The sequence below is a fragment of the Callospermophilus lateralis genome, chromosome 13, assembly GCF_048772815.1.
Source record: "Callospermophilus lateralis isolate mCalLat2 chromosome 13, mCalLat2.hap1, whole genome shotgun sequence".
In the NCBI taxonomy this organism is placed as follows: domain Eukaryota; kingdom Metazoa; phylum Chordata; class Mammalia; order Rodentia; family Sciuridae; genus Callospermophilus; species Callospermophilus lateralis.
This window is the reverse complement of record NC_135317.1, coordinates 105,836,232-105,862,263: the sequence shown is the minus strand read 5'-3', so window position 1 is coordinate 105,862,263 and position 26,032 is coordinate 105,836,232. Positions and strand designations below refer to the sequence as shown.

The window sequence follows — 26,032 nt, the reverse complement described above, 5'->3', positions numbered from 1 at the left end:
ACACAGTTGGAGTTTGGAACTGGGCCGTCAGTTCTGAACCTGATGCCCTTGACCACTAAGCTGAGCTTCCAACAAGACTTTGAGGACATGTGAAAGTGGGGACAATGTGGAGTGGAGGAGTCCTGTGAAATGTCAGTGCTTGCACTCCACCATCGAAATGCCTGGTTTGAGTCTCCAAGTCCTCTCCTCCAGCTGCTCTGCAGCTTAAGCCAGTCAGGCCTACACCCCACCAGTTACCAGTTCATCATGAACTTTTCTCCTGGCTTTCCCTGTCATCACTAGCCAACACGTCACTAATGGTGGAAGTTTTTCGTACCCTTGGCACTGAAGATTCAAGCAGAAAAAATAGTGTTATTGGAACTAATAAGCCCTGCAACCCTGGAGGAAAAACTAGTCCTCAGGAGTGGTAGTAGAGGAAGCAGGCAGGTACCTCCAAACCAGGGAGAGTGGTAAGAAATCCCTTTACCTCCCTCCTCTCACTCCCTGGTTTCTTCCAGGGACCTCTTAGCCAGCCTATTGCAAACCAACCCACAGTGATGACATGTCACAATGTATGGGGTCAGCCATGTGGGCAGAGTATAGAGGGGAGAGGGTGGATGGGGGCAGGGTAGATGAGAGTGAAAGGGCAGAAGATGAGAAGCCTTGTCCTCTTCTGCTCAAAGCCCTCCAGGGGCTTCCTGTCCCACTCAGAGCAAAATCTTGAGTCCTTGCTTTGCCCTTTTAGGTCCTGCGTGATCCGCTCCCTCATCCTTTTTGTCTGAGATTTCCAACAGTTGATTATAATTCATCTAGTGCTTTTAAGTATTGCAGTGGTAAGGCTTCTCAGGATATCAGTTGTCTGGTTCAGCATTTTTGTCACTGTGACTAAAGAATCTGACAAGAACAACATAGAGATGGAAAGTTTATTTTGGCTCATGGTTTCAGAGATAGTCAATGGTCAGCTGACTCCATGGCTCTGGGCCCCAGGTGAGGTAGGACATCATGGTGGAAGGATGTGTCAGAGGAAAACATCTAGGACAGGGAAACCATGAAGGTGGGGTGGGCTCTGCTCAAGGGCATGCTACCAGTGTCATTATTCCTCAGCCACCCCTGCCTGTATATAGCTACAGCCCAGTTACTCTGTACAGCGGGGTTAATCCCCTGGTTAGATTACCCTCTCATGATAAAATCACTACACTTCTAAAAATTCCGGAATTGTCTCACAGATGAGCTTTTGGGGGACACCTTATATCTAAGCCATAACATCAGTCCTCAGTATTTCCAGGTCTGATACTCAGTAAATATCAGCAAACAAAAACATGAGCGGACAACTTAAAAACATTTTTTTTGGTCATAAAATACATATGTTCTTTTTCTTTAGCAAAGATTTTACCTTCTTTTTGTTGTTGTTGTTTGTTCTTAGTCTTTTATTTTGTCTTTGGTATTCTGTTTGTTTGATGCACATTTCTATTCTTTTGAATCAGACAAATGCAGAGTTCCCTTCTGAAGGCCAGTTTGAATCTCTGGCAGCCAGACAAGTTTGTTCGGGCCCCGAGTTGCATCAGGAGCTTTCCATGAGTTCAGGCCTGGGAAGGGGGTCTTAGAGAGGGAGGTGATTACTTAGTGAACATTGTCAAATACATAAGCAGTTGATTTACTTTTCTGTACATTTTAAATTCTCTCTGTATATCGACTTAGATTTCTAGCTACTTGGACCACATCAACCTAGCCCCTCACTGAGTCCATCCAGAGCTGTGGCTTTTGAATCTCAGCAAAGTTATTTTTTATGTGTTCATTTGAATCATGTGGATTGATCTTGTGTTTGTCAAACACATTTTTCCTGAGAACACAGTGAGAGACGTGGGGTAGAGTTAGAGCGTGTACGTGATGCCATGGGATGTTATTCTGCCTCTCAAGGAACGCAGTCCTGGCACTGGTGTAACAGGAACCAGAGCTGAAACCATGCTAAGTGAGAGAAGCCAGGCCGGGAGGCCGCACGCTGGAGGAGTCCATTCTGTGGGACATCCAGACCAGGAGGAGCCACAGAGCAGGAGCTGGCCTGCAGGCCCACGGTGCTGAGGGAGCAGGTGACAGGGCTTTTCATGGAAGTGCTTTGGAACTAGGACAGGGGCTGGTGGCACAGGGCTGTGGAGGTGCTGGACTGTCCCCCTCATCACGGCTGCGTTTCATCACACAAACTTCAGCTCAACGTGGAAAACAAGCCAAGTGTGCCCTGAGCTTGGAGAGAGGAGCTGGGGCAGCAGAGCCACAGGCACCTGTCAGCAGCCACTTGAAGGCGGCAGGAGAAGGGGCTTACTGGGCTGTGCCACCAGGTGGGGCTGGTGGCATGACAACCCACCACTCCCTGAGGGAGGAGCCACTGCTGGAAGGCCAGTGACCACCTGAGGGTGGAGGGAAGAGCCTCTGGGGGCCACTGAGAGCAGCATCCTAGGACCACAGAAGAGCCATCGCCCCGGCTTTCCCAGCCTGCCCCCCAGAGGCCTCTGCTCGCTCGCTCCCCGCCCAGCAAGGAGCTCCCACTGCAGTCCCCTCAGGTTGCCCTCCAGGCCACCGTGGGACCCCTCCACAGATGCCTCCCCTCCACAGCCCTATCCCAACACCTCCACACGGCTCAGAGCTGCTCTCCCTGCACCTGGGGCCAAGCCACCTCCCGGACGGTTCACCACACCCCTGTCTCCACACAGCCTCGAGGTCCTTCCCAGGTGCTCCCCTGCTGCCCCTGGAACTCCTGCTTCACAGTGGGCAAGCTCACCCCTATGCTGCAGTTCTCCCAAACCTCCTCTACCTTCCTCCATAGCAACTGCTGCCTCCTGGGGACCTGTCTCCCCTGCAGATCTCTCAGGACAGTGACATTTTCTCCACACTCTGCAGGATGGGCCTCCTGCTTTCTGATGGGGCCCTTTTACACATCTTTGTTCCCCACCACACTGGAAAGAAAAGGAAGCAGCAATCGAATAACCCAGGATCTCTGAAGCTCACGGCACCAGGATGCGCCTTTTGTCACTGTCCTCATGGTGGTGACCCCAACTCCTCATGCACTGGTGGCTTTGGCACCTGGCTCCTGGTCCTCCTGTCCCTGGAAGCACCTCCCACAGCCATTTGTACTGCACCATGCACTGAACACCTGTCCCACAGCAGGATCCTCACTCTCTAAGTCAAGGTCAGCCGCTCCTCCCTGAGCTCAGCCTCCACCTTGACACCTCAGGAGACTTCAGCATCTCTAAAGTCACATGATCAAGACGTCCTCCCATCACCTCTGTCCCTGTTCCTGCTGGCTTGTTGCTCAATATCTCACTGTGATGCCTTTATTCCTACCCCATTAACCCCCAAGCTGTTAACTCACCCCCCACTCCTTTTTACTTCACAGTGGGACTCATTCTTAGTTTTTTTGTTTTGTAGTTTGATGTAATCTCATTTGTTGCTTTTTGCTTTTGTTTTATGGGCTTTTGGGGGGCAGAAATTCATTGCCTGTACCAATTTCTTGAAGTGTTTCCCCTATTTTTAATAGTTTAGGTTTTTATAATTATATTGAAATCTTTTATCCATTTAGTTTATTTTTGTGCAGATGAGAGTTACAGGTTAATTTTCAATCTTTTGCTTGTGGATATTCAGTTCACCCAGCTCTCTTTCTTGAAGAGTTTGTCCTTGCTCCAGTGTGTGTTTTTGGCCTCTTTATCAAGAAACAATGGGATTTAGATGAGTAGGTATATTTCTCGGATCTCTATTCTGTTGCTTTGGTATTTGTTCCTCTCTCTTTTTTCCAATTTTTTTTTGTTTCTTTTAGTTATACATGACAGTGGAATGTATTTTGGTATATCATACATACATAATGTGTAGCTTCCCATTTTTGTGGATGTACATGATGTGGAGTTACACTGGTTGTGTATTCATATAAGAACTTAGGAAAGTAATGTTGGATTCATTCTACTGTTGTTTCTATTCCCATTCCCCCTTCCTTCCTTTCATTCCCCTTTCTCTAATCCAGTTAATTTCTATTCTTCCCTCTCCCTCTCAGTTTATTGTGTGTTAGCAATCACATACCAGAGAGAACATTTGGTTTGGGGAGATTGGCTTATTTCACTTAGCATGATAGTCTCCAATTCCATCCATTTACCAGCAGATGTCATAATTTCATTTTTCTTTATAGCTGAGTAATATTCTGCTGCAGTCTGGCTGGGCACAATTCAGGAGTCACTTGTCAAAAGAAACTAACTTTATTTTTAGAACCACACACGCCAAACAAAACAGCTCCTCAGGAAAAAACCCTCAGAGCCCAACTGCCACCACCGGCTTCCCACAAGCCACTCTCACACCCACCAGCCTCTTCACCTCCCACCATCCTCCTGCTCTTGAGGCTGATTGGCTGGGTCTCATGGGCGGAGCCAAAAAAGTCCCCCAATGAGCAGCTCCGTGGCCTGAAAGGGCAGGGAAATAGCCCAATGAGATCACCGCAGAGGAGCCAATCAGCTAGATGTTGCTAGATGTTGCTGGGGCCACTGTGAGCCAATCATCAGCTGGTAGTCTGAAAGGGCAGGGAAACAGCTCAATGAGCATCTCCAATGAGCATCACCGCAGAGGAGCCAGTCAGATAGATGTTGCTGGGGCCGCTGTGAGCCAATCATCAGCCGGCAGTCTGGAAGTTTGCTGGCAGCTGGAAGTTTGCTGGGGCCCCTTTGGCTGTGGCTCTCAACATCCCCCCCTCTCTGTTTAAACAACAAGCATGTGGCTTAGGGACCATGCCTGCCTTAGGTTGTCCAATAGTACATATGGTCCTTACCTGTTAGGTTGGTACCATTGCAATTGGATCTTACCCGTCACTGACTACCGGTCCAGTATACAGCCACACCTGTGGAAAGGTCTTTATACCAGCGGGGAGGTGAGGTTCTTTGCCTCACCTCTGTTGGCCCCCAAATTTTAGCTGAATGATCATGACAAGCAGAAGGGAGGAAGATACACCAAGCCAATTGACGGCTCCTTTTGGAAAAATTGTACCACTGATGACATCATCAGCAAAAATACCCCAACACTACCACAAGTCGCTGCACTAACAGATAGTTCACAATGCATACAGGTGAGTTCACAATGCATACAAGTGATACATAGTCCAGGCAAGTTCTGTAAGCAGTTCAGTGATGGCTATTGCAGAAGCTGTAGATTGGTTTTATCTTTGTCTTCATGTACTAGGATGAAGATAGGAATTCTGGCAATAATGGCTAAAGAAAAAATTATGTAACATTCCAGAAGGCACTAAAAGAAAACAATTTTCTTAATAATTTACATTATCTTTAAGAGAATTATTAAATATAATGAAAAGGAAAGGTGAAAGTAAACAAACAGATTTGTTAACCTCCTTTTTTGTTCACTTATTAAAACAATCCTCAACAGTTGTTTACCTAATTAAACCATTTAAATCATGTGAATAAATAAAAAAAATTATTTGGATCCATTTTTTCATGAGCGCTCATCATATATGACATATGGACATACATTCAAACATATAACACAAAACACAAGTGTGCACACATAATACATATGACACATAATATAATAGTAAAGGCCTTATAACTTTTTACAGGTGAAATCTCCATTGCAATGTTTAAAAACTCTATAGTCAAAAAATAGAACTGATCAGCAAAACATTAACCTAGGCCTGTATGAGCTCAAAAAAACAAAATAGAACTTCATGATATGGGAAAGGGCAATAATAAAATAGATATTGAAAAAAGCATTCTGGTTCTGTCGAAGATGTAAGAATAACTGAACTGGAGTTCTGGATATCAGCTGTTATGGATTTGAGCCAAATCATCTTCTTTTTGGTCTGTAGAAATTGCTTTAGTTAATCTCTCTGGAATCCAGATCAGCTGCTGTTCTCCCTGTGGAAACACATAAACAGACCCCCGACTCCAGGCAATCACTGGGTCAGGACCTTAGTTAATCTCTCTGGAATCCAAATCAGCTGCTGTTCTCCCTGTGTAAACACACAAACAGATCCCCGACTCCAGACAATTACTGGGTCAGGACCTTTCCATTGTCCTGTTAGAATATCCTTCCAAAGTACCTTGGGCTTATGTACATTTTTTGGACACATATGCCTTTCCGCAGCACTAAGCCCTGATGAATCCAAATTTAAAAAGTGTAGAGTAAAAAGGGTTATTTTAAGTTTATCTTTGGGGAATATATACCCCTTCCCAATTCCTTCTTTTTGCTTTAATAAGTACATTTTAATAGTTTGATGAGCTCTTTCAACTATGCCTTGTCCCTGTGAATTGTATGGGATTCCTGTTATATGAGTAATGCCAAATGATGAGCAAAATTGTTTAAAAGAGGTAGAAATATAACCAGGGGCATTATCTGGTTTTAACTGTTTTGGAACGCCCACAGTGGCAAAATTTTGTAAGCAATGAGCTATAACATCTTTAGTTTTTCTCCGGCATGAAGGGAGCCCATCAAAAATCCAGAAGAAGTATCAACTGTAACATGCAAATATTTCAATTTTCCAAATTCTGGCAAGTGTGTGATGTCCATCTGCCAAATATGGTTAGGTATCAGTCCTCTAGGATTGACTCCAAGATTAACTTGTGGTAAAAAGGTCACACAATTTTGACATTGTTTTATTATTTGTCTAGCTTGTTCCTTAGTTATTTTAAAACGCTTTTGTAAAGTATTAGCATTGACATGGAACCTTTTATGAAAATTTGTAGCTTCTTCTAGTGTAGAGAAAATATGTATGTCATGTGTACTTTTATCTGCTAAATCATTGCCCAAACTAAGGGCTCCAGGCAATCCTGTATGTGCCCTGATATGTCCTGTAAAGAATGGATCTTTTCTGTCCCAGATTAGACTTTGTATAGTGGAAAGCAAAAAGAAAACAGTAGAGGAAGGGGAAATCCTACCAGCATCTTCAAGGGATACTATAGCATTAACTATATACTGACTATCGGAAAATAAATTAAATACAGAATCTTTAAACATCACAAAAGCTTGTAATACTGCATTAAGCTCTACCTTTTGAGCTGATTGTTTGGGTACTAAAAATGTAAAAGTTTGATCAGGTGTAACTATTGCTGCTGTACCATTATTTGATCCATCAGTGAATATATTTGGAGCATTCCCGATAGGTGTTTTTCTTGTCATTTTTGGAAAAAATTATAGGATGCGATGACCAAAAAGACAATAAAGGATTAGATGGTAAGTGGTTATCAAATGAAACATTAGATTTGCACATGATTATTGCCCAAGTATTTAACTCATTAGCTAACTCATCAATTTGATTCATAGTGTATGGAGTAATAATTTTATTGGGAGAAATTCCAAACACTCCCTTTGCTGCTTTTATTCCTTTGAGTATTAATTGTCATACAGCCTCAGGATACCTAGTAAGAATAGTGTTAGGAGAATAAGATAAATGTATCCATAATAATGGACCTTCTTGCCAAAATACTCCTGTAGGAATATTTTTTGTTGGTAGTACAATAAATAATAAAGGCAAACTTATATCAATTCTATCCAAATGCATATTTTCCATATATGTTTCAATGATTTTTAATGCCTTTCTTGCTTCAGGTGTTAACATTCGGGGTGAATTTGGATCTGATGGGCCTTTTAGGATATCAAATAAAGGTCCCAACTCTCCTTATGGTATACCTAGATAAGGCCTTATCCAATTTATGTCTCCTAATAACTTTTGAAAGTGATTTGAGTTGATCTACTCGTATTTGAATTTTTGGTGGACGGACCATGATTGAGGATAATAGAACTCCTAAATAATTAATTGGAAAATTTAATTGTACTTTATCTATTGCTATCTCTAGATTATAATTTTTTAATAAGTTTGTAAGTGTGGCATAACATTCTGGCAATGTGTTTTTAGCTTTGTGTGCTAATAGTACAACATCCATATAGTGAAATATTTGTAGTTCAGGATTTTGATTTCTAAGTGGCTGGATTGCTTTGTTAACATAAATTTGACACATATTTGGGCTGTTAGCCATCCCTTGAGGGAGTACTTTCCATTCATATCTCTGATCAGGACCTTCATGATTCAGTGCAGGGATAGTAAATGCAAAACGTGGACTATCCTCAGGATGAATTGGAATTGAAAAAAAAAAAACAACCTTTAATATCTATAACTAAAACATACCAAGTTTTTGGCAAAGCAGACAATTGAGGAATCCCCCGATTGAGCAGGTCCCATAATAACCATCTCATTATTAATGGCTCTTAAATCTTGCAATAATCTCCATTTACCAGATTTCTTTTTGATGACAAAAATGGGAGTATTATGGGGAGATACAGAAGGTTGTATATGTCCTTCTGCTAATTGTTGTTTGACCAGATCATGGGCTGCTTGTATCTTTTCTTTAGTCAGGGGCCACTGAGGAACCCATACTGGTCTTTCTGATTTCCAAGTAATTTTTATTGTCTCAGTGGCCCTTTCTGAAAATCCAACCCATGTCTGTCTGTTCCTTGATCTATTTGTATTGGTGCTGCTATACCTTGTTCTTGTTTTTCTAATCTTTTTCCTTTCCTAAAACCTTGTCTAGTCATAATAGTGGGTGCATTTTGGTTGATGTTATTTGTTAATGTCAAACCTAATTGATCTAGGACATCTTGTCCCCATAAATTTACGGGAAGATGATCCAATACATATGGCTGTATAGTTCCTTCACATCCTTCAGGATCCTTCCAATCTAATACCATTGCACTTCTATGGGGATTAGTCACCACTCCTAGGCCTCGAAGCGTTTGAGTGGCTTGTTGTAATGGCCAATGTTTTGGCCATTCTTGACAAGAGATGATGCTAAGGTCTGTACCTGTATCCAGTAGCCCATTAAATTCATGTCCTTGAATATTTAGTTTTAGCATGGGGCGAGAATCTAAATTTAAAGACAGCATAGCCCAATCTACACCTGTGGAGCCTAATCCCTTGGAACCTCTTTCTACAGCATGACTGGAAAATTTATCATGTAGGCTTGGTATTATTAGTAACTGTGCTATTCTATCTCCTGGTGAAATTACTGATATACCCTTTGGAGAACTGGCTATAATTTTTATTTCACCTTCATAATCGGGATCAATTACCCCAGGATTTATCATAAGTCCTTTTAGAGTAGAAGAGCTGCGTCCCAATAATAAGCCTACTGTTCCTTTGGGAAGAGGTCCTTTTACCCCTGTGGGAATGATTTGAACTCCCATCTCTGGAGTTAGTACTGCTCTGGCAGAGGCACAGATGTCCAACCCTGCGCTCCCTCTGGTTTGTCTGATGAGGGATCTGATGGACATTGTGTCCTGGGCACTACCCTGATGGGGTTGCTGGGTTCCTCCAGTGCTCCATATATTTCTGGTTTTGGGCCCCGGAGCATTGGGCCCCCCTGTCCATTTTTTGGCAGCGGAGCCCAATGCCTTTCTCCACGATATTGTGGATAAACACTTGATCCTTGTTTGTTTTTTGATAATGGAGTACCCTCTATGGTGGTCTGAGAACAGCATTCATTAGCCCAATGTCTCCCTCTACGGCATCGTGGGCAAATACCTGGTATTCTACTCCTTTGATACCTAGTTTTGTTAAACCCTCCTCCTATGGGGCAATTCCTTTTAAAATGTCCTGTTTGTTCACAATTGTAGCATGTTCTTGGCCTGGCATCTAAAGCCTGTTTTACTGCAGCTGCCCTTGTTCATTAAAGTCTCTGGCATTTAAAGCCTGTTTTACTGCAGCTGCCATGACTCGCTCTTGTTCATTAATGTCTCTACATAATTTAATATATGTGTTTAAATCTTCATGTTTCCATGGTTTAATGATATCTCTGCACCAACGATTTGCTTGGTCATAAGCCAGTTGTTTTATTAATGGCATTGCTTGTTCTGTATTCCCAAAAACTCTGGTAGCTGTTTGAATAAGCCTATCTACAAATTCAGCGTAAGATTCATTAGCTCCTTGTATTATCTTAGATAATTGACCTTGTAAACCTCCATGTCCTTGTAAAGTCTTCCATGCCTTAATTGCATCTACAGCAATTTGTAAATATACACCAGGATCATATGCAATTTGTTGCTGCTGATCCTCATAAGGTCCCTTTCCTAACAACATATCTAGATTTCTCTGAGGATAACCAGCTGCTGCATTTCACCTAGCCGTCTCTTTGGAAAATTCCTCATTGGCAACCTTCCATAACAGGTATTGTCCTCCATTTAGCACAGCTTTACACATATTAGCCCAATCTACTGGCGTCATGTTCAAGTTGGTAATGGATTCGACCAAGCTTACAGTGAAGGGTGCTTGAGGACCATAGGTTGTTACAGCCTTTTTTAGCTGCTTCACTGTTTTGAAATTTAAAGCATGGTGAATTCGCTGCCCTCCTAACTCAAATACAGGGCATGTTAATACTTGAGATCCTGTCTCAGGATCCCAACTATCAACTGCGGGGATTGGGAGCCTCCCAGCATATGGAGGTGGTGCTGTTGGTTGGACACTTATGCCCTCTGGTGATAGAAAGGTGTTAGTAGCAGTCTCCTGTAGAGGTGGTGCTGTTGGTTGGACACTTACGCCCTCTGGTGATAGAAAGGTGTTAGTAGCAGTCTCCTAACTGGTGGCTTTTTCTGCTCTAAACTTCCTTCCTCTGTCTGATTAGCTCGAAAGACCTTCTCTTTTACTTGAATCTTTTCCTCTTTCTGACTAACTTGAGAGACCTTCTCTTTTACTTGAATCAATATGTCTTCTCCTTCATCTATCTTTGTCTGAATTGAAGGCTTTGGACTAAGCAAACCAGATACGAACGTCCACAATGGCAATGTGCCAACTGGCAGAGTTCCTGGACTGTTCTTTTCTATTCTTTTTAAATCTTCACCATGATGGTTCCATTGTGATATACTTAACTCCTCCTTAAAAAGCCATGGGCTACATTTTTGCATTGTATCAACGTATGCCCTGACTGTTCTTGATTTTACTGAGATGCCTTCTTCCTCTAACAATTTACTTAACACTCTTTCAGTTTGTTTTTTACTAGTTTCTGATCCCGTATTTCTACTATAATACAACCCAACAAGATGACGCCAAACAAAACCGAGACAGAATGAAACAAAAATGGAACAACAAAAATTCATTATAGCCTTTCTATCCTCCTGACATGTGCATCCGTCCTTTCTCCCTATCTGTTCCTCAGACGTAAATATTTTTTCCTCAGAAGTGAGCGGTTTTTCTTCCGTCTCACTCATCTCCAGGGACAGGCAACTTAAAACAAAAATGAAGCAAAACAAAAGAGGAATCTTAAAATGGCTCCCCATCCTCTCACCCTGCCCTCAGGGGCGAGCGGTTTACTTACCCTCAGTCGCTCCCTGTGCGAGCCACCAAATGCCGCAGTCTGGCTGGGCACAATTCAGGAGCCACTTGTCAAAAAAATCTAACTTTATTTTTACAACCACACACGCCAAACAAAACAACTCCTCAGGAAAAAACCCTCAGAGCCCAACTGCCACCACCGGCTTCCCACAAGCCACTTTCACACCCACCAGCCTCTTCACCTCCCACCATCCTCCTGCTCTTGAGGCTGATTGGCTGGGTCGCATGGGCGGAGCCAAAAAAGTCCCCCAATGAGCAGCTCCATGGTCTGAAAGGGCAGGGAAACAGCCCAATGAGCATCACCGCAGAGGAGCCAATCAGCTAGATGTTGCTAGATGTTGCTGGGGCCACTGTGAGCCAATCATCAGCTGGTAGTCTGAAAGGGCAGGGAAACAGCTCAATGAGCATCTCCAATGAGCATCACCGTAGAGGAGCCAATCAGCTAGATGTTGCTGGGGCCGCTGTGAGCCAATCATCAGCCGGCAGTCTGGAAGTTTGCTGGCAGCTGGAAGTTTGCTGGGGCCCCTTTGGCTGTGGCTCTCAACAATATTCCATTGTATTTATGTACCACATTTTCTTTATCCATTCATTTGTTGAAAGGCAGCTAGGTTTGTTCCATAGCTTAGCTATTGTGAATTGAGCTGCTACAAATGTTGATGTGGCCACGTCACTATAGTATGCTGATTTTAAATCTGTTGGGTATATGCCAAGGAGTGGGATAGCTGGGTCAAATGATGGTTCCATTCCAAGTTTTCTGAGGAATCATCTTACTGCTTTCCAAAGTAGTTGCACCAATTTGCAGTTCTACCAGCAATGTACGAGTGTACATTTTTTCCCACATCCTCACCAACATTTATTGTTACTTGTTTTCTTGACAATTGTCATTTGGACTGGAGTGAGATAAAATCTCATTGTGATTTTTTTAATTTGAATTTCTCTAATTGCTAGAGATGTTGAACACTTTTTTATATATTTGTTGACTGATCATATTTCTTCTGTAAAGTGTCTGTTCAGTTTCTTTGTTTACTAATTTATTGGGTTGTTTGTTTCTTTGGTGTTAAGTTTTTTGAGTTCTCTGTATATCTTGGAGATTAGTGCTCTATCTGTGGTGCAAGTGGCACAAATTTTCTCCTATTCTGTAGGCCCTCTCCTTGAGTTCTTGATTGTTTCCTTTGCTGTGAAAAAGCTTTTTAGTTTTTTTTGATTCTTAATTTTACTTCTTGAGATTTAAGAGTTATCCTGGTTAATATGGCTCTGGGGTTTGTCTTTAATGCTGTATAACCAATGTGATTCTGCAACCTGTACGCTTGGAAAAATGAGAAATTATACCCCATTTGATTCAAATGTATGATATGTCAAGATCATTGTATTGTCATGAGCAACTAATTAAAAAATTAAAAAATTAAAAAAAAACTGACGTGATGCCTGCAACTTTGTTCTTTTTACTAGATAGCTTTTTGCTACTCATGGATTTTTGTGCTTGAAATGAATATTAGGATTATTTTTAACTAGTTATGAAAGAATATTAATAATATTTTGATTGGGATTACATTGAATCTGTAAATAATTTTTGGTAGCATGGACATTTTAACAATATTAATTTTTTCAATCCATGAACATGAATGGATGCCTTTCCTATTTTCTGGGATGTCTTCTTCTATTATTTTGTCATTGTTTTGTAATCTTCATTATGGTGGTCTTTCACCTAGTTAAGTTTCTTTCTCAGTGTTCTCTTAGATTTTTGCAGCTATGGTATGAATGGAATTCTTTCCTGTTTTCTTTCTCAGCAAATGCATTGCTGATGTATGGAAAGGCTGCTGACTTTTCTATGTTGACTTTATATCCTGCTAATTTCCTAATTCATTTATCAGTTCTAACAGTCGTTGGTGGAATCTTTAGGATTTTCTACATTTAGACCCTTATCATCTGCAAACAAGGAAGTGACTTACTCCCTTCATTCTCCCTTTATTTCTTTGTATCTCCTAATTATTTTAGCTATAATTTCTAGTATTGTATTGAATAAGAATGGTTTGAGTGGACACATTCTTATTTCTGATCTTAGAGAAAATTCTTTCAGCTTTTCCCCATTAGTATGATGTTGGCTGTGGGCTTGTCATAAATATCCTTTATTTTGTTTAGTTATGGGTTCAGGACTTTTATCTTGAAAGGATGTTGAATTTCATTAAATTCTTTTCTGCATCCTTTGTGAAGATCATGTGATTTTTATCCTTCTTCTGTTGATGGGATGTATAATGTTAATTAATTGCTTATGTTGAGTCATTCTTAGATCCCTGGGATGAAACCCACTTGGTGGTGGTGAATAATCATTTGATGTGTTGTTGAATTCAATTCAGTAATATTTTCTTGAGAGCTTTTGTGTCTGTTGTCATAAAAGATATGTTTTAGTGAGAGCTCTCCAGATAATCACAACATGTGTGTGTGTGTGTGTGTGTGTGTGTGTGTGTGTGTGTGCATGTGTACACAAACTTATTGTAGGAATTAATTCATGAGATTATGGAGGCTATCTGCTATCTGCAAGGAAACCTGGTGATATAATTCAATCCCAGCTCCAGGACTCAGGAACAAGAAGGGCCAATGTCCAACGGCAAGAGAAGATGGATCTCCCAGCTCACATTTCCTCCATGTTCTCAAACTTCTTGTTCAACAAATTGGATGAGACCACCCACACTGGGGAAGGCAATCTGCTTTCTCAATCCACCAATTGTAATGTCAATTTCTGTAAAACATCCTGACAGACTCTCACATAAATAATGCTTCATCAGCTGTCTGGGCATCCCATACCCCAGTCAAGTTGATACAGAGAGCTACCCATCGCGGACATTTAAGCAGACATCTCAAAAGTGAAAAAGAATTAACCCACCAAAGAACCAAGATACCTAATTGTCAAGAAGATAGACAATAGCAAGTATTAAACAGGGAAAGGAGAAATTTGAATCCTTGGGCATTGCTAGTGGGATTATAACATGATGTAGGCCCTTTGGAAAAGGGTTTGGTGGTCCTCAACAATGAAACATCATCACCATGTGACCCTACAGTTCAACTTCTAGGCATATGCCCGAGAGAACTGAAGACATATGTCAGCCTAAAACTTGAACTTGAATGTTCACAACTGCATTATTCACAGCAGCTGGAAAAAGAAAAACGCCCCAAAGCCCATGGGTTGATGAGTGGAGAAGCAAAGTGTGCCTTGTGCTTGCAATGGAACGTGACTCCACCAGGACACAGAGGAGGTGCCGATGCGTGCTGCAGCAGGGGGCCTGGGGACATCAGCAGGTGGAAGAAGCCAGGCACAGACAGTCACCTGTGAGTCTGCTAGTGTGAAATTCCCAGAATAGGCAAAGCCATAGGTGCAAAACTAGATTAGTAGTTGCCGGGGACAGGAGAAAGAGAAGAATGGGGAGCAACTGCTAATGGGGACAGGTTTCTTTTTGGGGTGATAGAATTTTCTGGAGTTAAATACTGCTGATGATTGCTTGATCTTGCAAAATTTAAAAAGGCATATTTTCTTGTGTGTAAGTTTTACCTAGGGGCTGGGTTGTGGCTCAGTGGTAGAGTGCTCACCTAGCATGCATGAGGCACTGAGTTCAATCCTCAGCACCACATACGTGTAAAATAAAGATATTGTAAAAAAATGTTTTATCCAAATGTAATAAAAATTTTTAAGAAAGAGCCTATATCAGAGATAAATAATACACATACAATAAATGCACATATTTATTGTCAAACTTTGTAGTGCCATGTCCAGTATAATAAAGCTGACAAAACCTAAAATAAATACATACTTTAAAACTGTTAAATATTTTAAATCATAATTTAAAACATGATACAAAACACAAACACAGACCACATTTATGTGTCATAGTTATTTCTAATGCAGAATATATAAATATTTACAACATTTGAGCAATTTCAGAGAAAATAATAACTCTTTCCATATGTAATCTGATCACGATATCCCCCCTTCCCTGAGTCCTTCTGCCCCTCAAGAACCACTGCTTTCTCATCTTTATCACACCTCCCTGTTTACTGCTGGCTCTACCGCTGCCAACATTCAGGCAGCACTTACTTGAAATGTTCCTTTTCAACATGCTAAGTTAAAAGAAATGTGGGAAAGCTTTGATGTGGGCAGCTTTGGCACTTACTGACCAGGAATGTCTCATTTTTAGTGATACCTGGAAATTCCTTAGGAATTTTAAACTCTCCTTAGAAACATAATGCTCGCACATACAAGCTTCCCCCTCTTTCAGGACATCTAACATACAGAATAAAACAACTAAGAAATAATCATTAGACATTCGCTCTTTGAAAATCCACTGATTGGTCCTTCACATGATGAGTTCTTGTGTATTTGAAACTTTATGTAATACAAAATAATTATGTGATAATATCTGACAAACACCTTTATAGGAAGGCAAAGCACATCAATGTGTCTACATTTTTTTTTAAACAAAGAAAGTCTCAAAATTGTACCTTCATTTGTGTGCATTGATGCTTTTATCATATCAGAATATTAGGCTTCATAGAAGTTTTTTATCATAAGAAAGCAAAAATTGGTGAAAAGAATATGGTTACAATATAAAAACTCTCTATTCAGCTTTTACTCTGGTGATAGTACCATGTTTTAAAAAACCTGTAGTAAAATTCTCAGAATGTCACCCTGATTCACGCATGTTATTATTTGAAATAAATCTACTGCAGTTATAACATTGAAATCTGTTAATAAATAAGAAGGTGGATCAATAACTTTACCATATCATAGTCAATAACATCTACAAAATTTTCAAGTACCTTTAACTTTTGTACTGAGTTAATTATGGAAGATCATGCTGTATTCAAGGCAAATAGAAAGAGCACAACCTTTAAGAACACTTTAAAAGCACTTTAAAAGCACATGAGTGAACATGATTAAGACTGTTTGGTGATCCTTGAACTGAGCATTAAATAGGATTTGCACCTTGCACCATGAATAACCTCCTGGGTAGTCATCTTTGGGCATTAAAAACTACACATATTTTCTTAAGTTAGAAGAAAAATAGCTGGCCATTTGGTTCCCTGTAAGCTATTGATAATTATTATGTTCCCCTCTGAGAGCAATTCTGTAACTAGCAGTTGCAACACTGTGAGGGGCTAAAGAGAAACAGAGCCAGGAAACAGTGTTCCTCCACTGAGATTCAGAGCCACAGAGGGAGAGGGAAGAAAAGAATTCCGAGAGTCCAGAGCCTTGGTCTCTTTAGCTTGCTTTGAAGAAGATCCTCTCCCCTTAGCAGCTGGCACTTTCTTTATCTTGAGAATAGGAAATAGAAGACTTTCTTCTCTTTTGATGGAAGACTGCACTTGGCTCTGAACTTAATCCACTGAAGTCATGGTCCCAGCTGTCAAGGCATAGGACAATGGGCCAGGAAGGCCAGGGGCAGGACACCTCTGCTGTCTTCAGTGGTTCAGTCTAGTTCCTGGGATGCACCAGTGTTCCTGCAAGTGCAAGCAAACGTGCATGTCACCAGAAAACTTCAGCATAATGCATACTGTAAGTGACAACAAAATGCACATTCTAGCACAGACTACTGTACATTCTGGCTGGAGCCACCCAAATAGCAACATCAAGTGCTGTTCAGTTAGAACAGGGAAACTATTCTTTACGGCACAGTAATGGTGGCTACAGGTGATTACATATCTGGTAAACCCTGCAGAAAGCACAACACAGTGAACACTAAAGTAACCTGGGGACTTTAACTAATAATAATGCATCTCTACTGATCCATCAATTGCATCAAATGAATCATGCTAGTTCAAGATGCTGGTAACTCTGAAGATATTAGAACTCTGTAGTTTCTGCTCAATTTTTCTATAAAATTAAAATTGCACAAAAAATGTACATTAGTTTTTTTGAAAAAGTATTGCAGGGGACTTCACTTGAACATCACAAATCCTCACGAAGCAGAGCAGATGTTTAAGAACACAGATTCTAGAACCAGACTGCCTGTGCTTGAATCCTGCTATACCACTTAGGAGCTTTGAGACTTCAGGCAAGTCACTTAGCTTCTCTCTGCCTCCTCTGCTCCATCTAAGTAGGAGAAATAGAATAATCATCCTATCTCATGGAGTTCCTAGCTTAGAACAGTTCCTAAGGCACAGTAAGTGCCACATAAGGGTCAGTTGTCACCATCATTATTATTATTCATAAAGGAAATGGCTCAAGAAAGCCAGATCTCTGTTTCTTCCCTCTCCTGCAAAGAAACAAAACACCTTTCCAGTAAGTGCCATGGAGATGGAGAGGTCCTGAGGACAATGCAGGCTGGAAGGGGCCCAAGGATGAGCCGAATGCCTAGGGAGGTGCTCCCTCATGACATGCCACTTGCAAGTCTTACCAGATTCCTTTGAGCTTAGATGGAGTCCGAAGGTATCTGGTAGTTTCCGTGGGATTCAAGGCTTTGGCAGCTGCTGTGGGACAGGTGAGAACAGTAATAAGCCACTGTTTCCACATGAAGAGAGGAATATGTTCAGAATGTTCACAGAATGCTTTGTACAAGAATGCAGCTTACCTCGCAGGAACAAATTTCCTTGCTGAAAGAGAAAAAAAAAATATTCCTTTAGACCAAATGGCTTTTAAGGACATTGCCAATCCAGACAGGATATGACCTCATATCATATCATCATATCATATCATATCATATCATATCATATCATATCATATCATCAGGGTTTGCAAACTTAGTGCCCCTGAACTCTGTAACAATCAGAGCAATAACACAACCAGGTTACTAAGGTAAATGTACAGTGCACAGCCATCAAAGGACTCAGCAGCTTTCTGACAGCAGCCACTAGTCACAGGTTCAGCATTTCATGACAAGCCCCAAATCAGGATTATTTTTAGCATGAAAATTTTTATTTCTTAAATGTCTAAACTTAGTTTAAAATTTTTAAAATATTCTGTAGGCCAAACAAATCATGAGCTTGGATAGATGTGTTTGTGTATTTCTTAGGAGGTATCTCCAAATTTACGACTCTATTCCAAATAGTCTTTTAAGAAAAGATTTCATCCATTTCCCTGGGAGCACAAATCAACAAAACTCCAGAGTCAACCCAGTATTCAATGCCAATAGCAACCCCTGGAGTGCACCAATCCTAGCATACTAGCACTAATTTTCCTAAAACACTTCCAACTTTGGGTTGCCTTATGAACTCTTTCCTGTGATTTTACTTAATAATAAAGGAGTTATTACTGTTTGTTATTACTGTATAAGTCTGAAAGAGAAACCATGAGTCATCAATGACAAAAAACTAATATGTCAAAAATATTTTTGGAGCACATTCATAAACTCCCTCACCTTTCTTCCGAAAGTATTTCAGAAGCCAGAGGAGAACTGACGTCAATGACAGGAGGGAGAATCCTGCAGCAGAAAGTCCAGCTGCCAAGGGAGTGCTGGACTCGGGGGGAGCTGCGGCAACAGAGGGGAGGATGGGCATGAGGAGCTAGCTTGAAAGTCTGTCTGTCTGTCCACTTCTCCTTTTCTATTACCTCGTTCCCAGGAGCAGAAGCCCCATCTGGTTCAAGTCATGAGGCAGAGGTGGCTAACCGGCCGTTTAGACCTGTCAGCTCCCCTTGGCTGCCCCAGCTCTGCCAGGCAGAACTCTACCCTGCCAGCTCTTTCACCCCCTCACCCTGCCCTGCTGGACACTGCGCTGTACTTGCTCAGCCACCCCCCACCCCCGCCCCACCCACACACTTTCTGTTTCACCCTCTTCCTTTCCCCTCCAGGTCTTCTTTGCCACTGTTAGAATTCTGCCCATTCCGTCCACATGCCACATCTACTGTTTTCTTCCTATCTCCATAAACTGAAATATGTGCAGATGCTTAACCACTCTGATATGGGCCCAGTGCATCTTTAATTGCTCTAGTAAGACAGCTCCCTCACTTCTCTCTGGTCACCCAGACAACCAGCATCAACCAATGCATTACCTTCACAGGTAGGCAGCGTCCCAGACCAGTGTCCTGTGGCACCACATGTCAGAGCTGCAGAGCCATTGAGCATCCAGCCCTCAGGACATGCAAACTCACACACAGTGCCAGACACAGGCTCCCCACTGCAGCTCATGTTGACCTTTCCTGGAGCTGCCAGGCTTGAACACTGTACCACTGCAAATGACAGGCACATGGGGGGGTTAGGAAACATCTGCTGCAAACTTGTAAAGTGACCCAAGTTACCAACAAGCCTAACTTATAAACACTACATACAACTCAGCATGTGGGATATTAGAATCAAGCCCCCTGAGACCACTGAGGCTCACAATATTATGAAGTATGTGACCTGCACCCTCAAGTCTGAACTCACCCTACCTTGACAGGAGGGGACCTCGTGTGTCCACTGCCCCTCAGATGTGCACTCCAGTTGAGCTGATCCATGTAAGTCAAAGCCATCGTCACAGTGGAAGGTGCAAGAGGACCTGTAGGTGAACTCTCCAGTAGGGGAAGGAGAGCACTTCACGGAGCCATTCAGGGGCACAGGGAGAGCATCGCACTGCACAGCTGGAAGGCAAGAGTGAGCCCTGTGGAGCCCCGTGTGCCAGGTGGCTGCAGGGGTCTCCAGGCAGCCCCCCACCTGGGCTCCCCAATAGCTTCTGTCTTAAAGCCAAGTAGAAACAAAGATGGTTTCTTCATATCTGGGCTCTCTAAAATGGAGCAGGTACCAAACGGACCACATAAATTGACTGAGAGAACAAGATTTACTAAAGATGACCACAAATAGAACTTTCCCTGGGGTTTGGATGAGGTTAAGGGAAACTGAGGCAGGGAGGGTGAGCTGGGGACGCCCTGTGCATTCTGAGGGAGATTTACCTCTGCAGGTGGGAAGAGGAGCACTCCATTCCCCAGAGGACGTACACCGGGTGGTCTCCACGCTGCTTGGCAGGTAGCCACTGTCACAGCTGACGGAGCAGGAGGAACTGTAGCTGAAGGTCCCAAAGGGTGAGGTGCAAACCAGGCTCCCGTGCTCAGGGTTTTCCTGTGCTTTACAGGTCACAGCTGGAAAAGGACCCAAGTCAGTTCTGCCAGCTTTCACCTCGGACAGACGGGGGTTGGGGGGATGGGGAAGACAGCCTGACTGTGGTCCGGGGAAGGGAGGACGTGCAGGCCCGACTCCAGACCAGCTGGGGCAGGGGATGGTGCCTTGTCTCAGGTGAAGAGAAGGCGACGACACACTTACCGTGCTCACACTCGAGTCCACTGAAGCCGGGGTGGCACCTGCAGGTGTAGTTGTTGATGGTCTCTATACACTCCCCGTGGCCGCTGCAAGAGGCTTGGGTGCAGGCAGCTGCAAGAAACACAGGACATGAGGACAGGTCTGTGGTGCTTGTGGGAAATTCCTCACAACTTAGGATCAGCCGCAGGTAATGACATCACCTAAGTTATGGGGTGCCCGAGATTTTAATGTGCCTCACAAAATGCCATTCCTGAGCTCCAGGTTCGTCTCGCATACTTGATGTTCATGTTGGAGGTTCGGGAGCAGGTGCAACAACACCATGCACAGAGACTCCCTCAGCACACGCCACCAGACACTTCCCCTGCCACAAGCAAACCAGCACCTGAGCTGCCAGGGTGCAACTATGTGGCATTCTGTAGGGGTGTGGCCTCCCCGCGTGCGCTCACACTACACATGTGCACACGTTCTTGCCTACATCTGTGCAACGGAGTAAAGGGGGGCCTTGGCAGGAACACCCGGTTTTCAAATCACATTTTTCAGAGCAAAGTGGCCACGGTGGAGACCAGTGGCTGCCACTGTGAGTCGTCAGGAAGTGGCTGCCTGTGGGTCCCTACCTGTGTAGCACAGGGCGAGCTTCCTTTTACTGCATCTCTCGTCATTCCACATGCCAGAACCTTCTGGTCTCTTGATGTAGATCTCCACGCAGTCCTCGTTTTTCTGCTTATTATTGGGTTCTCCTGGAGCCCAGTTCTTGGCTTCTTCAGTCAGGGGCTTCTGGGTCCCCACCCAGATCCACACACCATTGACTTTTCTGATGCCGATCCAGTAATAACTTGGAGAATAGCTCAACGTGGCGTTCAGGTACTCGATCTCCTCTTTGTTTTGAATTGCGACCAGGTGTGTGTACCTTTGCTGACAGTAAGCACTGGCCTCATCATAAGTCATCCTTCTCCTGGACACATTGTAAGTCCAGGCCGCGCTGTCTTTAATGAGGAGCACTAGGGGTGGAACAAGAGAGAAAGGCAGCGTTTAGTCCTCCTGGGCTTAACTCTAGCTCTCTGGGTCTTTACTGTCTTATTTATGCCAGTCTCTGGATTTGGGGTGACAAAATTTTTCACCTTTTCAAAAGTAAGAAGAGGAAATATTAAAGAAACCAGAGTTTCCTGTGCATCATTTCTGTGGCCAACCACCCCCAGGGCTTTGTTGTCCCCACCTTCCTAACAAATTTGTTATTCGGCTGGTGACTCTGCAGTATTGAGCCCTTAGTATGAGCCACCAGGCGCGGTGAGAGGCACTTTTCAACCGAAAATAACATATTTTGGAGTTTTATATTTGGAATATAAAATCACCACAGTGCAGTCAGATTGTTGCCTTCTTCAAGTTTGTCAAGATGTCCCCACATGTACCTAAACTACTGTACCATTGAATTGTCACAGTGCCTACGTAGGCCATTTTTGATCAACGTTTTACACATATGGAAATGTGACACTAAGAAGTGAATTTCCCTAGTGCCAGGCGGGAAGAGGCCAGGATGCTGCTAAACACCCTCTGCACAGGACAGCCCCACACGAGGAAGAATATCCTGGTCTAGGATGTCAGTCGGGAGGCGATGAGAAACCCTGGTCCAGTGTTACCACAAGTGAGAGTGGAGAGAATCTGACTTACCACAAGTGAGAGTGGAGAGAATCTGTGAAGCAATCATGGCCTCAGGACTTCTTCTCACCGATGGATTAGACTTGAAGTTCTTTCCTGGGGAGAAAAATTAATTACAGAAGGAAACGTTAGGCAGCCAATTACTCAAGTCATTCGAGCCTGGTGTTTAGGCACCAGCATAGGATTTGAGATAAAGGGTTCCAGTGCCACAGCTTATTTGAGAGATGCTACTGGAATGAATGAATAAATTTTAAGATCTTCCTCATTTGGGTGAAAGAGAAAAGACAGGCTTTAACCACACTACAATTAAAGCGTGCACAGATCTCTTACCAGAGGCTGTTTACACATCAGTTCATTCTGATGAATCTGTTTCATGGCCCAAGGCTGCTCTTGCAAAAGAGTCTGTACTTACAGTTCTGTGCGGTGCTCCTTGGCTCACACTGCTCAGGTGTGTTGGGATGCTTCTGTCTCCTGATCCTCTGGCACTTGCGATGTGAAATCAGCCAAGCCAAGCCCTGTTGAGCTTCGCCTCTGCTGGGCACTTTATAGCAGGGCTCACATCCTGTGAGCAACAGGAGACTGTCCAGATCCAGCCAGGAGGAAATTCCCAATGACATCTAGAAATTTTCCCGGAATATCCACAATGCTAAAAATTACAATGATCTCAGAAGTGTTGCCCCTCAAAGTTAATTCTCCCTCATCCTGCCTTTGTGTTTTACATACACTTTTACTAACAGGACACATACGCCTGGCTTTTAATTCTAATAGCATAATGTCTAGGTCTTTAAAACGTTTTAAGACCTTATTTATCGTTGTGGTACTCATGTAATTGTGGCGCCAATCAGTTTCATAAACACAAATTACCTAAGAATTTCTATCGTCTGTGGTTCTCCATCCTCAATTTTTTCATCCGTAGCTGTCCATAATAGATGAACAGTCACTTTCTCTTTCTTGTTCAGCCACCAACTTAACACATTTTATTGTGCACTGTCTCCCAGGGGAGTCATCAAAAGGCAACTTTACTCCTCAGTTTCTGCACTCTGGCTCAGCTACGTTACTTAGAGTAATACCTTCCACTCAAATATTTGAAACAGCACCTTGTTTTCACAAACTGAAACATGGGAAATACATTTGTATGTTCATAGTTAGGTCTGTGGAAAAATAAAGATTTCAAAGTACATTTAGTTGACTCAAATTTTAGTTAAAAATATCTTAAAATGTGAACTGAAAAGAATAAAAACTGGGGCAAAATGTTAACAGTGACCCCTTTGAGCTGGAAACTTTGAGGCAAATTTTATATCCTTCATGAATGTTTTCAACATTTTCCACTTGTTGTCATGACTCTTTCTACAGTATTTTTTTTTTCCTACAGAATTTTCAACATCTGTGTTCAAATGCCACTGAGAGGGATGTACATAGAGTCCTACGTTCCTGCTCTTCAGAGTGGCACTTCTTTTGGGTGGATACAGCCACATCCGTTCCCATCTGGCATCTTATCTAATTTAAGTGACAATGACAGCAAGTGGGTGATTTCTGTTCCCATGTTCCTGGGGTTTAGAGTTCAAGTCAAGTTAACTTCTATGAATCCATCTTCTTCAAACAGAGGTCTGCAAAGGCCTCTCGGCCGACATGGGGGCAAGGTGGGAAAGGCCTCGTTTTCCTCTTGTCTTGTGTGTTCTTCAGCTTTCTGTGTTCACAAAGATACCAATCCTGGACCAAACTAGAAAAAACAAGGGAAATTTCAGTGAATACACTGATTAAAGCAAGGAAAAAACCTTCACTAGTTTGATCCAACCTCTGTCAGAAAGCCTACATTAACCAGGATTGAAAGCCACCTTCCTACTCTGTTCCAGATACTGAAGTCATTCCAACTTGGCGTCCCACTTGTCACTGCTAGATATGAACTTTGCTTCTCAACACCTGTAGAAGCTAATCACTCAGCGTTGACTCAGATTTTAGGGGAGGATGCAATGCTGGGTCATACACAGTCTGTCTTGGTATATGAGATCATACACAGTCTATATAGGTTTTATTTTTTTAATAAATTAGGAGTACATCCTCTGTTTTTTTTTTTTTTAAAGCGTGGTCAAACATGCATTGTAGCCAAACCTCAAGAGAAAATTTATCTGACATATTAGGGAAGGGCCTGATAAGTATTTTGTAAGTAGAAATTGGTTATAAAAAGTCCTAGATAGGGGCCAAGTTTGTAGCTTAGTCGTAGAGGGCTTGCCTAGCATGTGTGAAGCACTGGGTTTGATCCTCAGCACCACATAAAAATAAATAAATAAAATAAAGATATTGTGTCCATCTACAACTGAAAAATATTTTTAAAAATCCTAGATAATCCATTTGCTTTTTGAATTTTTCATAACTAAGTACACAATTAATCTCTTCCCTTTCTTTAACTTGGAGATATAACCCAATTGTGATCTGTTCCTATTTCATTTACAAACATGTGCCCTAGACTGGCAACTTTGGTCTCTAACCCTTTGAGTCCTCATTCTGTGTCCAGCCCCGTTCTTTCTGCAGCAACAACAGCAACAGGCAGTAAGTGGACAGAGGGGTGGGCGCAAGCCCAGCAGGCCTGGCTCTGCCTGCAGGGAGCCCTGCACCCTCAGCTGCACCTCTCTTGGGAACCTGACTCAAAAGCAAGTTTCTCCAAGGCCAAAGGGCAACATGATTGTTGGAAATTTGTACTGAGAAAGCTTCCAGGGGAAATTCAGTACCAGAGGAAGGACGGGAGAAAGGGGTGAAGAGATTGGCGAGGAAGGTAATTAGTACACAGATGTTTCAACCAGGGGTAAATCCACTCACCCTAACCATCATCCTGCATTCTGCCAGGGTGTTTCCTAGTCCCTGTCCCTGGGTGGGTGCTGGGAGCTGCAGGGCTTTCCTCAGGCTCCCCAGGGTTACTGAACAGGCCACAGACTGACCTCCCCTGGAGAGGCCCCAGGACTGCAGAGGCCAGGGGAGGGAAACAGAGGTACTCTGAGCTGCCCTGTTGGTGCTGTCAGGATCTCCGCAGGGCTCTGACCTGGGCAGGGCTGGGAGGGCTAATGGGCAGAGACTTGAGTAGCTGGAGCCGTTGACTGTTAACCGCCTTCTACACAATTCAACATTCCCCCAAGAAACAGGCCAGTGAGAGGGGCCTCCGTTCCACTGTGTCTCCCAAGCTCTGAGGATGTGGCTGAGTGTCCCTGGGACAACCTCCTTCTTGGGGGAGAGGAAAGGAAAAAAAGAACAAGTGCAGACACAGGCGCAGCCCAGATTGCGCCTCCTGGGCTGCACCGTCCCCTCCCAGGCGCCAAGGGTTCCCACTGGATCTTCCCTTTTCCTGGAAGTCCCTTGTCCCGCCCCCCACGCCCTTCACTTGGACATGGAGATGTTGACCACCCCTGCTTCTGGGCCTGGGCCCGGGCATTCTCATCTTCATGGCAAAGGGGCACCCCTGAAGGAGGGAGGGAGGGCCAGCCTGAGGATTGGGGTCCCCAAGCAAATGGAAAGTGAATCGTTTCTAACCAAAGAAAGGGAATAGCCCCTGACAAATTGACACCTGTGTGTATATGTATATTTATTAATTTATTCTCTTTTCTCCTCCGTTCTCAGAGGGCTCAGTAATTCCATTAATTCTCCTTGAGCTTCCTGGATGATTCTGAGACTTAGAATTTGGATTGTATTTTGTGTTTCCTGTTTGGCAGCACCTTATCTGGAAGCTTCTGCTCTCTGTGTAGGGATTTAAGGACTAACTAATGGGAATATCTTCAAAATGAGCCAACTCTGGTGAATTCCCAGAGCGGAAGAAAAAGTACGGGTGGGCAGGTTAATT

At 43.1% G+C, this 26,032-nt stretch overlaps 1 protein-coding gene across 1 annotated transcript in view; it reads right to left on the bottom strand.

The window, feature by feature from the left end:
• Positions 1–22,255, bottom strand: part of LOC143412157 (E-selectin-like) — a 41,012-nt gene extending 18,757 nt beyond the window's left edge. The window contains exons 1-9 of the mRNA XM_077105070.1: positions 22,219–22,255; positions 21,168–21,557; positions 20,557–20,664; positions 20,190–20,375; positions 19,692–19,880; positions 19,314–19,490; positions 18,682–18,792; positions 17,896–17,917; positions 17,740–17,794 (exon numbers count right to left, since the gene is read on the bottom strand). Coding sequence (XP_076961185.1) covers positions 17,740–17,794; positions 17,896–17,917; positions 18,682–18,792; positions 19,314–19,490; positions 19,692–19,880; positions 20,190–20,375; positions 20,557–20,664; positions 21,168–21,557; positions 22,219–22,255 — 1,275 coding nt within the window. The remainder of the gene's footprint in view (positions 1–17,739; positions 17,795–17,895; positions 17,918–18,681; positions 18,793–19,313; positions 19,491–19,691; positions 19,881–20,189; positions 20,376–20,556; positions 20,665–21,167; positions 21,558–22,218) is intronic.
• Positions 22,256–26,032: the final 3,777 nt, after the last annotated feature.